The 14,305-nt window shown below is 39.7% G+C and overlaps 1 protein-coding gene across 5 annotated transcripts in view; it reads left to right on the top strand.

The window, feature by feature from the left end:
* KCNIP4 (potassium voltage-gated channel interacting protein 4) overlaps nt 1-14,305 on the top strand; it is a 1,316,619-nt gene that overhangs the window by 1,172,813 nt on the left and 129,501 nt on the right. Inside the window, exon 2 of one of the 5 annotated variants that reach the window (XM_061419778.1) lies at nt 12,979-13,080. The exons of the other annotated variants lie outside the window; for them this stretch is intronic. Within the exon in view, the coding sequence (XP_061275762.1) occupies nt 12,979-13,080 (102 nt within the window). The remainder of the gene's footprint in view (nt 1-12,978; nt 13,081-14,305) is intronic. 5 annotated transcript variants of the gene reach the window in all.

Genomic DNA, 14,305 nt, shown 5'->3' with positions numbered 1-14,305 from the left:
AGCCCATTTTAAAAACTGACCTGCTGATAGTTTCCTTTGTTGTGCAGAAGCTTTTAAGTTTAATTAGGTCCCATTTGTTTATTTTTGCTTTTATTTCTAATATTCTGGGAGGTGGGTCATAGAGGATCCTGCTGTGATGTATGTCAGAGAGTGTTTTGCCTATGTTCTCCTCTAGGAGTTTTATAGTTTCTGGTCTTACATTTAGATCTTTAATCCATTTTGAGTTTATTTTTGTGTATGGTGTTAGAAAGTGTTCTAGTTTCATTCTTTTACAAGTGGTTGACCAGTTTTCCCAGCACCACTTGTTAAAGAGATTGTCTTTAATCCATTGTATATTCTTGCCTCCTTTGTCAAAGATAAGGTGTCCATATGTGCGTGGATTTATCTCTGGGCTTTCTATTTTGTTCCATTGATCAATATTTCTGTCTTTGTGCCAGTACCATACTGTCTTGATAACTGTGGCTTTGTAATAGAGCCTGAAGTCAGGTAGGTTGATTCCTCCAGTTCCATTCTTCTTTCTCAAGATCGCTTTGGCTATTCGAGGTTTTTTGTATTTCCATACAAATTGTGAAATTATTTTTTCTAGCTCTGTGAAGAATACTGTTGGTAGCTTGATAGGGATTGCATTGAATCTATAAATTGCTTTGGGTAGTATACTCATTTTCACTATATAGATTCTTCCAATCCATGAACATGGTATATTTCTCCATCTATTAGTGTCCTCTTTGATTTCTTTCACCAGTGTTTTACAGTGACAACCCAGAGGGAGGGTATGGGGAGGGAGGAGGGAGGAGGGTTCAGGATGGGGAACACAGGTATACCTGTGGCGGATTCATTTCGATATTTGGCAAAACAAATACAATATTGTAAAGTTTAAAAATAAAATAAAATTTTTAAAAAAAAGGAAAAAAAATAAATAAAAATTGACCTGCTGGTGGTAAGTTCCTATTTGCAGTCACTCCAGCACCAAGTCACTGCCCACAAGGCAGCTTGTCACAGACTCAAAGGAGATCCAGACAGGATCACAGGGCCACTGCAATGCCTACTGATTTTGTCATAGTTATTGATTCATGGAAGACACCATGTCTGTGGAAACATTATCAGCCATTTTTCTCCAACAGACATCAAGATGTTTAGGATCTAGGAAGAAAAACATTGGTCATAATTTGGAAGCACAAGATGGAAGCTTAAACAGGGATGTGAATTATGGAGCAGAAGCCTTTATTCCCATGCAAAGCCACAGGAAATATTCGTTCTTGCTATCAGCTCTCCTAGATAAAGGAGAAAGATAAGGGTAATTCTCATTATGGTGAAATTACCACTTCTATTACTATCATCATTACTTGTTGAATTCATAATTCATGGCCCATCACTCACCCGGAAGCCTGCCATTTACATGTAATTGCATTTTTGTGTGTGTAACTGGAAAGCAGTCTGTGAAAATGACCACTTGTTTATACACTGTTGAGATGAAGAGGGGTCAGAAATACAGAGCAACTGAGGTGATGGTGGTGTTCTTAGTAGTGTCAGGGCTTCCCTGGTGGCTCAGAGGTTAAAGCATCTGCTTGCAATGCAGGAGACCTGGGTTTGATGCCTGGGTTGGGAAGATCCCCTGGAGAAGGAAATGGCATCCCACTCTAGTATTCTTGCCTGGAGAATCCCACGGGCGGAGGAGCCTGGTGGGCTACAATCCACGGGGTCGAAAAGAGTCGGACACGACGGAACGACTTCACTTCACTTAGTAGTGTCAGGCTTTGTAAGATGAAACCTTACATTGATTGATAAACATGAATGAATTTTCATTCAGTTATATCACAATTTAAAGTAGCCTACTTGCACACTTACTTCTTATTCTCTTTTCTGTATTATCTTTTTTCCTGATTTTTGAAATACTAGTACCCTGGCACATTGATTTAACTTCTAGTTGCAGGGATAAGGGAGTTGGCTTAATTTTGATTTGTAAGGCAATAAATTTATTATAGATTATTGGATTCAGCAGTTTATGTAGCCAATTAATTTAAGGTATTAACCTGTCCATTGTGTCAAAAAATATTGAGTAAATTAATAAATGAGTAAGATGAATCACTAATATATGTGTTAGTGCCTAACATGTGCTGGTTGCTAATAATCAAAGTAGGATAAGAAACTTCCTCAGCTCATCAGGTATTTTTGCTGATATGTAACTCCAGTGAAACCTCCCTGGCCACCACACTGAAAATTATGTCTTTCCCACTCCACCTCTCAACCTGTTCACCAATAGGTCTCAGTCCTGCTTTCTATCTGGCAAACTTTAGTTTTTGCTACTTATTTTTATTACTTTTTCTTCCCTGACTATAAGATCAATTAAAGCAGGAATTATTCCTAGTACCTGGGATAGTACAAAGCACGCTGAAGACATTCAATAAATTTTTTTAATAATGTATTAATCAGTGAACTGGAGAAGGCAATGGCACCCCACTCCAGTACTCTTGCCCGGAAAATCCCATGGACGGAGGAGCCTGGTAGGCTGCAGTCCATGGGGTCGCTAAGAGTCGAACACGACTGAGCGACTTCACTTTTACTTTTCACTTTCATGCATTGGAGAAGGAAATGACAACCCACTCCAGTGTTCTTGCCTGGAGAATCCCAGGGACGACGGAGCCTGGTGGGCTGCCGTCTATGGGGTCGCACAGAGTCGGACACGACTGAAGCGACTTAGCATAGCATAGCAATCAGTGAACAGAGTCCTCCCCTCAGAGAATTCAGGCTTAATAAAAGAAACTGAATTATCCATCATGGGATATAATAGAGGTTACCATCAGTGTAGATGGTTAGACCCTGGAGAGCAGGGATTTTTTTCTTGTATGACCACTTGTGCATCCACAATTCTACGACAAATATTATTTACAACATATGCATTTATTGTTAAGTGCTTTTTACATAAATGAGTAAATAAATATTTATGTGATACAGTTAATCTATCCAAGAGTGTTTGGTTTCTATAGGGGTAAAATGCCATCCATATTCAGGGACCTTGCTGGTTGACCTACCTTCACCAGTTAATCTCTTTCTGGGGTTATTGGCTGGAGAATGCACTCAGTAGCATCCTTAGTAGATTGCCTTCACACACATGTGTCCAGCTGGTGAAGAGGACACTGCTTCCATGCTGAGAGGAAGCATATCCTGCAGATTCCAAATGAATCTGCCAGTTACAGACATGCCGCCAATGTGCACATTTTGAGACCATCGTGTAAGATAAAGAGTCTAATTTCATGCTTTCATTAGATATTGATTGAACACTTTATATATTAGGCACTGTGGAAAGTAATAAGCATACAGTCATGAATAAGAACAATTTAGTTTCTGCTTTCATGATATGGAAGAATGTTAAGTCTACTCTCCTATATAGTCTCTTGGTTTCTCTATTCTGTCCCTGACTACTTTGGGGTTAATCAAATACTTTTGATATTACATTTTAATTTCTCAACTAGATATTTAACTGCACCTCCTTTTATTATTTTCATTTGTTTTCCTGGCACCTAGAGATTATAATATGTCTCCTTCACTTATTCAGATTACTTAAAGTTAATATTGTCCCACTTTGTGTAAAATGTACAACAGTAAAATTTCATTTATTTTCCCCCTACTTTATGCTATTATTGTCAGAAATGTAATATCAGCAAATGTAATAAACCTCACAATATTTTTGGTTGTTTTAAACAAAGGAAATAAGAAAATGAGATAATATTTTATATTTATTCACATATTTCCAGTTTCCGGTGTTCTTCATTTCTATGTGTAGCTCTAAGTTCTTGTATCATGTCATTTCTTTTCAGCCTGAAGAAATTCCTTCAGTATTGCTTTTAAGGCAGGTCTGGTATCTGTGATTTCTCTTAGCTTTAGTTTATCTGAAAATACCTTTATTTCATCTTTATTCTAAAAAGTCTATTTTCATGGAATATAGAACTCTGGCTTGAAAGTCTTTTCATTCTCTCCAGCACATAATTCCATTGTATTCTGTCATCTATTGTTTCTGATCAAAAACCATTATCATATTATTTTACCACTATATATAAGGCATGTCCTTTTAGTCTGCTTTTTCTTGAGACTTTTTTAACTTTTTTCAACAATTTGACTATAACATACCTATATGTAATTCATCTTTTATTTTCCTTTATTGAAGTTCAAGGTTCTTGGATATGTACATTGATGTTTGTAAACAAATTTGGAACATTTTAGCCATTTATTTTTCTATTTTTTCTCTCCTGTCTCATTTGGTTCTCTAATTACATTTATGTTAGACTATTTGGTATTGTCTCACAAATCACTAAGGATCTGTTTATCTTTTAATCCCTGTTATCTTTTAATCTCTGTTATTCAGATTGGATGATTTGTCTTTTTTCACCTCCATTCAAGCTCTCAACTCTTTCCTCAGGAGTCCCCAATCTGCTATTGAGCCCATCTAAATTTTTTTTTCTTTTTAGATATTTTGCTTTTCTCATCTAAAATTTCCATTTGATTCCTTTTGTGGTTTAATTTTTCTGCTGAAATATTTCACGTTTACTTATTATGGCTATTTTTTCCTTGAAATTCCAACATCTGTGTCATCCTAGGGTCTGTTTCTATTGACTGCTTTTTAAAAATTCTTGAGTATGGGTCACATTTTTCTAGTCCTTCACATGTCTGCTAATGTTTTTTAGCACAGATTGATTTTGTTATAGTAAACCATAGGGAGTTTAGATTGTGTTGTCTTCCTTCAAAATGTTTTGAGTAATGTTCTGGAAGGCATTCCACAGTTATTAGCACTTCTGGTCTTGCCAACTACAATTCTATTATATTAAATGTTAGGATAGGTCCATTTTTATTTCATAATTAGTTACAGGATGTGGTTCTTACTCTGGGTGATGATCCTACTCTAAAAGCATAGTCTATTTGAGCTCTCAAGTGCACGCCAGAAGGGTTCAATGCAATAGTACAATTTCTTTCTGTCCTTCTTTCTCACTTTTCTTTTTCTTCTTATTTATGTATTTATCTTTTTTGGCCTCGGCAAGAACTCCAGTATCTCATAGTACTGAATGATTTCTAATCAGTTCAGTTCAGTCGCTCAGTCATGTCCGACTCTTTGGAACCCATGAATCGCAGCACACCAGTCCTCCCTGTCCATCACCAACTCCCGGAGTTCACTCACGTCTATCAAGTCGGTGATGCCATCCAGCCATCTCATCCTCTGTTGTTCCCTTCTCCTCCTGCCCCCAATCCCTCCCAACATTAGAGTCTTTTCCAATGAGTCAACTCTTCCCATGAGGTGGCCAAAGTACTGGAGTTTCAGCTTTAGCATCATTCCTTCCAAAGAAATCCCAGGGCTGATCTCCTTTAGAATGGACTGGTTGGATCTCCTTGCAGTCCAAGGGTCTCTCAAGAGTCTTCTCCAACACCACAGTTCAAAAGCATCAATTCTTCGGCGCTCAGCTTTCTTCACAGTCCAACTCTCACATCCATACATGACCACTGAAAAAACCATAGCCTTGACTAGACGGACCTTTGTTGGCAAAGTAATGTCTCTGCTTTTCAATATGCTATCTAGGTTGGTCATAACTTTTCTTCCAAGGAGTAAGCGTCTTTTAATTTCATGGCTGCAGTCACCATCTGCAGTGATTTTGGAGCCCCCCAAAATAAAGTCTGACACTGTTTCCCCATCTATTTCACATGAAGTGATGGGACCAGATGCCATGATCTTCATTTTCTGAATGTTGAGTTTTAAGCCAACTTTTTCACTCTCTACTTTCACCTTCATCAAGAGGCTTTTTAGTTCCTCTTCACTTTCTGCTATAAGGGTGCGGTCATCTGCATATCTGAGGTGACCGATATTTCTCCCCGCAATCTTGATGCCAGCTGTGCTTCCTCCAGCCCAGCGTTTCTCATGATGTACTCTGCATAGAAGTTAAATAAGCAGGGTGACAATATACAGCCTTGACATACTCCTTTTCCTATTTTGAACCAGTCTGTTGTTTCATGTCCAATTCTGACTGTTGCTTCCTGACCTGCATACAAATTTCTCAAGAGGCAGGTCAGGTGGTCTGGTATTCCCATCTCTTTCAGAATTTTCCACAGTTTATTGTGATCCACACAGTCAAAGGCTTTGGCATAGTCAATAAAGCAGAAATAGATATTTTTCTGGAACTCTCTTGCTTTTTCGATGATCCAGCGGATGTTGGCAATTTGGTCTCTGGTTCCTCTGCCTTTTCTAAAACCAGCTTGAACATCTGGAGGTTCACGGTTCACGTATTGCTGAAGCCTGGCTTGGAGAATTTTGAGCATTACTTTACTAGCATGTGAGATGAGTGCAATTGTGCGGTAGTTTGAGCATTCTTTGGCATTGCCTTTCTTTGGGATTGGAATGAAAACTGACCTTTGCCAGTGCTGTGGTGACTGCTGAGTTTTCCAAATTTGCTGGCATATTGAGTGCAGCACTTTCACAGCATCATCTTTCAGGATTTGAAATAGCTCAACTGGAATTCCATCACCTCCTCTAGCTTTGTTCATAGTGATGTTTTCTAAGGCCCACTTGACTTCACATTCCAGGATGTCTGGCTCTAGATGAGTGATCACACCATCATGATTATCTGGGTCGTGAAGATCTTTTTTGTTCAATTCTTCTGTGTATTCTTGCCACCTCTTCTTAATATCTTCTGCTTCTGTTAGGTCCATACCATTTCTGTCCTTTATTGAGCCCATCTTTGCATGAAATATTCCCCTGGTATCTCTAATTTTCTTGAAGAGATCTCTAGTCTTTCCCATTCTGTTGTTTTCCTCTATTTCTTTGCATTGATCGCTGAAGAAGGCTTTGTTATCTCTTCCTGCTATTCTTTGGAACTCTGCATCCAGATGCTTATATCTTTCCTTTTCTCCTTTGCTTTTCACTTCTCTTCTTTTCACAGCTATTTGTAAGGCCTCCTCAGACAGCCATTTTGCTTTTCTGCATTTCTTTTCCATGGGGATGGTCTTGATCCCTGTCTCCTGTACAATGTCACAAACCTCAGTCCATAGTTCATCAGGCACTCTATCTATCGTATCTAGTCCCTTAAATCTATTTCTCACTTCCACTGTATAATCATAAGGGATTTGATTTAGGTCATACCTGAATGGTCTAGTGGTTTTCCCTACTTTCTTCAATTTAAGTCTGAATTTGGCAATAAGGAGTTCATGACCTGAACCACAGTCAGCTCCCAGTCTTGTTTTTGTTGACTGTATAGAGCTTCTCCATCTTTGGCTGCAAAGAATATAATCAATCTGATTTTGGTGTTGACCATCTGGTGATGTCCATGTACAGAGTCTTCTCTTGTGTTGTTGGAAGAGGGTGTTTGCTATGACCAGTGCATTTTCTTGGAAAAACTCTATTAGTCTTTGCCCTGCTTCATTCCGTATTCCAATGCCAAATTTGCCTGTTACTCCAGGTGTTTCTTGACTTCCTACTTTTGTATTCCAGTCCCCTATAATGAAAAGGACATCTTTTTTGGGTGTTAGTTCTAAAAGGTCTTATAGGTCTTCATAGAACCGTTCAACTTCAGCTTCTTCAGTGTTACTGGTTGGGGCATAGACTTGGATTATTGTGATATTGAATGGTTTGCCTTGGAAACAAACAGAGATCATTCTGTCATTTTTGAGATTGCATCTCAGTCTTGCAGCAGCTTACTTGCTGAGTTTTATGATGTCCCTGATCATGCATCACCCAGGCCTTGGTCAATGACTGTCTTAGTCAGGATTTCCCTGAGAAACAAACCAACAGGATATATACAGGTAAACAGAAAGACACTTATTCTGAATGATTGGCTCTTACAATCACAAAGGCTGCTAAGTCCCACAACCTGCCATCTGCAACCTAGAGGCCCAGGAAAGCTGATGATAGTTTCAGTCCAAACTCGAAGACTTGGGAACCAGGGTAATGATGTAAGTCACAGTCAGAGTCCAGAAACCTGAGAACCAGTAGCACCAATGTCTGAAGGTGAGAAAGATGGATGTCTGAACTCAGAGAACAAACCCGTCTTCCTCTACAATTTTGTTCTCTTCAACCCCCTTAACCTCTTGGATGATGTCCACCAGCACTAATGAAAGTATTCTTTTTTTATTCAATCTACCAGTTAAATAACTAACCTCTTCTAGAAACATCCTCACAGACAGACATACACAGAGATGATATTTCACCAGCTCTCTAGATAACGTTTAGCCCAGTTACATTGACACATACAATGAAACATCACAATGGCCACATTTAATTCTTTACATGGGTCCTTTCCTCCGACACACATACCAGTTCTCTCTTCTCCAGCACCATGCCCTGCAAGTTCTACCTCAGTATGTTGAGCTTGTGCCTTATCTATCTGATCTATGGAAGGAACATGCCCCAGGCAGAGGGAGCTGGGCATTCACGGAGCTCATCTCAGGGTTTCTTCCCTCTCCAGTACCATAGTTCTACATTGCTTATTCAGTGCTTGAGAACAGTTGCCTCATGTACAGACATACCTCATTTTAATGTACTTAGCTTCATTGTGCTTCATAGATACTGCATTTTTTAGCAAATTGAAGATTTGTGGCAACCTTGTATTGTTAGATGACAGCATTTCTTAGTGATAATATATTTTTAAAATTATGATTTGTACAATGATTTTTAGACATAATGCTTTGGCAAACCTAATAAACTACAGTATAGTGTATAAATGTAAGTTCGAGATCTTCCTAACCCAGGGATCGTACCCAGGTCTCCTGCATTGCAGGCAGACGCTTTACCCTCTGAGCCACCAGGGAAGCCCTTCTATATGCACTGGGAGACCTAAAATTTATGTAACTCATTTTATTGCTGTATTCACTTTATTGCAGCAGTCTGGAACAGAACCTGCAATATCTCTGAGGTATGCTTGTCCAGCTAAGTGTTTATGGTGAGACAATACTTCCAGTAAGTTATTTATTCTCTAAAGACTGGAAGTAGAAATCTTCAATCTTACATTGTAGTAGGGAAGACATGTCGAAAACATAATTGCATCATCAATTGTTTTAATTATATTTGTGATAATGCTATGAAGGAGAAATATAGGAAACTATAGGAGCTTATGATAAAGCTGTTCATAATCTAGTTTGGTCTGTCAGATAAAGTTTTCCTTAGTAAGTGATTATTGAACTGAAATCTCAAAGATGGCAGAAGAGAAAGCCACAATAAGGTAAAACACAATTTCAGACAAAGATAGTAGCATATAGAAAGGACTGGGATGTATGCTCAAAGGACTGAGAAAAATTAATATCTGACATTAATTGAAAGGATGTTATGAACAGTCACTATACTAAGTGTTTCATCTATTATTTCATTAGATTCTAACAACAGTACAAGATAGATACTAGTACTAATCCATTTTATTGATGAGGAAACTGAGATTCAGATTAAATAAAGTTACCCAAGACCATGGTGCCAGGATCTACCTAGGCTGTTTTACTACCATGCTTGAACACTCAGACATTCTAAGGGGAAAAGTGCAGAGTGATCTGATAGCTGAGAAGGAGAGACTGGAAGGGAGAGACAAAGTGAGAAAGAGAGCCTGAGGATTCCATGATATCCACATCCTATCTGCTGGAAGCTAAAGCTCTCACTAAGGTGAAACACAGTAAAAATAAGGTAGTCACCATATGGAGAAGGCAGGCACCCCATTCCAGTACTCTTGCCTGGAAAATCCCATGGGCGGAGGAGCCTGGTAGGCTGCAGTCCATGGGGTCTCGAAGAGTCGGACATGACTGAGCGACTTCACTTTCACTTTTCACTTTCATGCATTGGAGAAGGAAATGGCAACCCACTCCAGTGTTCTTGCCTGGAGAATCCCAGGGACGGGGAAGCCTGGTAAGCTGCCGTCTATAGGGTCGCACAGAGTCGGACACGACTGAAGTGACTTAGCAGCAGCAGCAGCAGTAGTCATCGTATACAATTTACAGTTAAATATATGCGATTCATGGGGTTGCAAAGACTCGGACGCGACTGAGCGACTGAACTGAACTGAACTGATATTCCTAAAACGGACTTTAAAACTATGTTTTGACAACCAAGATCTTTTTAGTATAAAGCCTTTTGTTTTGTAAAGAAAAGACAATGACACTGAGAAGTTTAATAACCTGCCCAAGATCACTTGGCTTGAAGTAATAAAACAGGGACTAGAAACTAAGACTTCCAGCTACTGATTGAAAACAAAAACCTGTATACTTTGTAGTCCCACGTGGGGGTTCAAAAGATGCTCCAGGCAAGAACGTCATTAACTACTAATTTGGGGATGGGGCTGAAGGAAGGGAGATAAACATTAATACTTTAGTACTTGAGAAGCATAAAGGTCCCTTCTCCACACCCAGGCCTGAGGGTCTAGGAACCTGTCAAAGAGAGAGTGAGTTTGACAGATATCAGAATTTAAAGGAAAAGGAAGAAACTGAGAAACCAGCAAATACTTCTTAAGAGTCTGCTATGTGCCAGTCTCAGGCATGATTGTAGAGTTTGCCTTGTTGTTGTTCAGTTGCTAAGTCCTGTCTGACTCTTTGTGACTCCACTGAGCTGCAGCACACCAGGCTCCCCTGTCCTTCATTATCTCCAGGAGCTTGCTCAAACTCACGTCCATCGAGTCAGTGATGCCATCCAACCATCTCATCCCCTATCGCCCCCTTCTCCTCTTGCCCTCAATCTTTCCCAGCATCAGGATCTTTTCCAATGAATTGACTCTTCATGTCAGGTGGACAAAGTATTCTTCCCTTGAGAAGCTTATGAACAGTATGAAAAATTTGGCTAGATATCAGGAAGTCCAATCTGAAACACAGAAGCTGAGTAAGAGGTAACAATAGTCTGTCTCCTACTGCCGAAGGTTAGTAGAACATTTCCTCTCTAACTCCTTGACAGCAGAGGGTCTCTGCAAGAGGGGGTGATGCCCAGAGCAATGGAGGCAGGGCCATGAATCAGGGACAACAGAGAAGATAGAGCAGAGGAGGGAGGGGGTTCTCTCTCTGGAAGGCTGCAAACTGACAAGAAATTTTTATCAAGATGAGTGTGTTTGAACAGTTTTGAAGTTTGCAAGAGCAGGTGTTGTTGTTGTTCACTCATGTTTGACTCTTTGTGACCCCATGGACTGCAGCATGCCAGGGTTCCCTGTCCTTCACCAACTCCTGGAGCTTGCTCAAACTCATGTCCATTGAGTCAGTGATGCCATCCAACCATCTCCTCCTTGGTAGAAGTTGGTAATTGTTGAAGGACCCACCTGACTATACACATAGTGGCATGAAAGTTTAAAAGACACCAATGGAAGAAGCAGAATGTCCTGCTTGAAAAGCTAAAGCAAAATTACCATGTCCCAGACAGGTTTACAAGGAGAGTATACTTAGATAGATGTGTCCCTTTAGAAATGTAGTATGAAGAAGCTAGCCAGAGTCTGCAGTGTGTAAATCGGATTGATTTTACAAGTTTAAAAGCTTCTTTAGATGCTAATCTAGGAAATGAAATTGGGTGTTCTCTTGGTATGGAAAGTGACTCTGTTCACTCATTTGTCAGACATTTATTGATCTCTTCCTATGTGCCAGACTCTCAACCAGCACTTGGCATTATCAAGTAAGCAAGATATTTCACACCATGTAAGTGTCAAGGGCAGAGGAGGGACCTGGTGTGGGAACAGGAAAGAAGGGTGGCGTGGCCAATGGCTGGTGGTCAGGCAGCAGGGAGGATGATGATCAGTGCTGTCAGAGTGAGGAAGGGCCAGATTGTGCAGGGATTGGGGTCCATGGTAGAAAGTGGATGTTTTTGGTTTTTTTTTTTGAAAGACAATGGGAAAGTTTTAGCGGGGTTTTTAAGTAGGGAAATGATCCAATATGATCTATGTCATCTACTGTCATCTCAGCACAAGATCTATCATATCTATCAGGCTTTTTAGCCAATGGTAGGATGAATAGCTCCAAAGGGAAATAGAACAGTAGCCTTGCACTCAGGACTTTCTATAACACCAAGGAGGGAATTACAAAGTAGAAAAGCAACAAGGGGTCCATGTGCCAAGTTCATATTTTAAGGGTGGTCTAACTTTGATTTAAATTGGTCCTTTTGCTTTTTGCTTTGTATTCTACACTTTCCAAACTGATTTGGGGCGGTAATCTATATAGTGATGTGAAGATTCAGGCTTCTGGTCACTCAGAATGGGCAAGTTGATGCTAAGCTGGACAGATATGGCTCCTGGCACCAGCAGGTTTTAAAGCACTTGCTAGCTGGCCCATTGGGTCACTACTGATTTTCCTTGAGTCCTCACTAACTACTTGAAGTCACAGATACTGCTCCATCTACTCCTGGGTTAACATTTTGTGAATACTCCTTGTGTCTTTTAGAATCACTCTGCTTGAATAAGCCCCATCCATTAATGTCCACATTTGAAGGATGTCCCATCTCTGGGCACATCAGCTTATGCTAATGAAGCTGCTTATCAAGGACATCAATTTTCTCACTTTCAGGGAAGGCAAAAAGGTACTAACAGGTGATTGCAGTGTGAATGATTTATGCAGAGCACCCACTCCCCTGGAAGCAAAGATGGGAGTGATGAGTGCAGAAAATGTCACGTGGGCCATTAACACTGCTTTGAATGTTGAAATTTCAATCCAGTTCACTCTTTTTATGATATTTGCTATATTCCCAATTTAAGACCTCCAAAAGTCAGCAAATCTTATTTTTGCTACTCAAAAGATTTATTTGCATGATTCTTTGCTCATGGGGTAATCATGATCTAATGCAACATAAAATAAATCTAAAAGGGAAAACCAGGATTTAGTTAGTTTCGTTTTTTTTGTTTTTGTTTTTTTCCTCTGGGATGCCAACCCTCTGCCTGTGATTGCCTGAGCAAATATGGCTGCACCCAGATCCTGCCTGCCATGGCATCTGCTGACACCCAGAGCAGCATGCCCCAGGTTTCTCTCTGCAGCTGGCATTAACAGAACCCATCCCATATCTTCTAGGTTTCCTCTACACTCAGAACAGCACCAAGCGCAGCATTAAAGAGCGGCTCATGAAGCTCTTGCCCTGCTCAGCTGCCAAAACGTCGTCTCCTGCTGTTCAAAGCAAGTTTGTTTGTTCGTTTTTCTCCCTCAAACTCTTTGTTTTGTTTGTTTAGGTCTGAATGTATTGCAGTTCTCTGCTTCTAAAGAGAATTGATCAATATATTATATTCCGCAAAACAAACTCTATTGATGTGCTCCTGTTTACCTAAATACCAAGGGGAACGTCTGTGCAATTACAAACCACTTCCCATTTGGCAGACTGACAGCCCAGTGTTAATGTCGAGAGCTTTGGCTTCAAAACATTTGGAAATTTATGCTTGATCTGAGGTGTAGGGACTCGGCTCAGATAACTCTTGGGATTCCCATTGCCAAAACTGTTAGTGGAACAGCTGTACATTTTAAATTGCATTGCTTGTCAGTTTTCTGATTCACCGTACATGGATTTGTTGTGTCATACTGCAAACATAAAAAAATGTTACTAGGTCTGAAAAGACACTATAAAGTCGAAAATAATTACACAAACGTGACTTTTCTCTGTCCATTCTTTCCCAGTATCATGGAAAAACAAAACCACCTCATACATATACATATACATTTATTAACTTATAGTGGGGTTACATGCTGATAAAACCAGTGGGGTAAGTTGAAAATATTTTAAGTCTAAAATGCATTCAATACACCCAACCTACTGAACATTGTATCTGAGCCTAGCCTACCTCAGATGTGCTCAGAACACTTGCATTCGTTGGGCAAAATCATCCAACATAAAGCTTATTTTATAATAAAGTGTTGAATATCTCATGTAATTTATTAAATACAGTGCTGAAAGTGAAAAACAAAATGGTTGTCTGGGTGCAGAATAGTAAGCATATCAATTGATTAGCCTCGTGAGCTCATAGCTGACTGGGGACTATGGGTTTCTACCAGTTGCTGCTCTCCCCCACATCACGAAAAAGGATCTACCAGATGGCCTATTGCCAGCCAGGGAAAAGATCAAAATTCAAAGTATAGCTTCTACTGAATGTATTTCATTTTTGCATCATTGGTGAAGTTTAAAAGTTGTAAGTCAAACCAGTCTTGGGCCATGTATATAGATAGATAAGATATATGTATGTATACATATATACCTACACATATGCATACACACACAAATAAATGTGTGTACATACATACATACATGCATACATATGTCTACATGAAAGTGAAAATGAAGTCAGTAAATCATGTCTGACTCTTTGCAACCCTGCGGACTGTAGCCCCCCAGGCTCCTCCGTCCATGGGGTTT

This window comes from Bos javanicus, chromosome 6 (genome assembly GCF_032452875.1).
Source record: "Bos javanicus breed banteng chromosome 6, ARS-OSU_banteng_1.0, whole genome shotgun sequence".
Taxonomy (NCBI): Eukaryota; Metazoa; Chordata; class Mammalia; order Artiodactyla; family Bovidae; genus Bos; species Bos javanicus.
The sequence above is the reverse complement of the archived record's forward strand: the minus strand, read 5'-3'. Positions and strand labels throughout refer to the sequence as shown.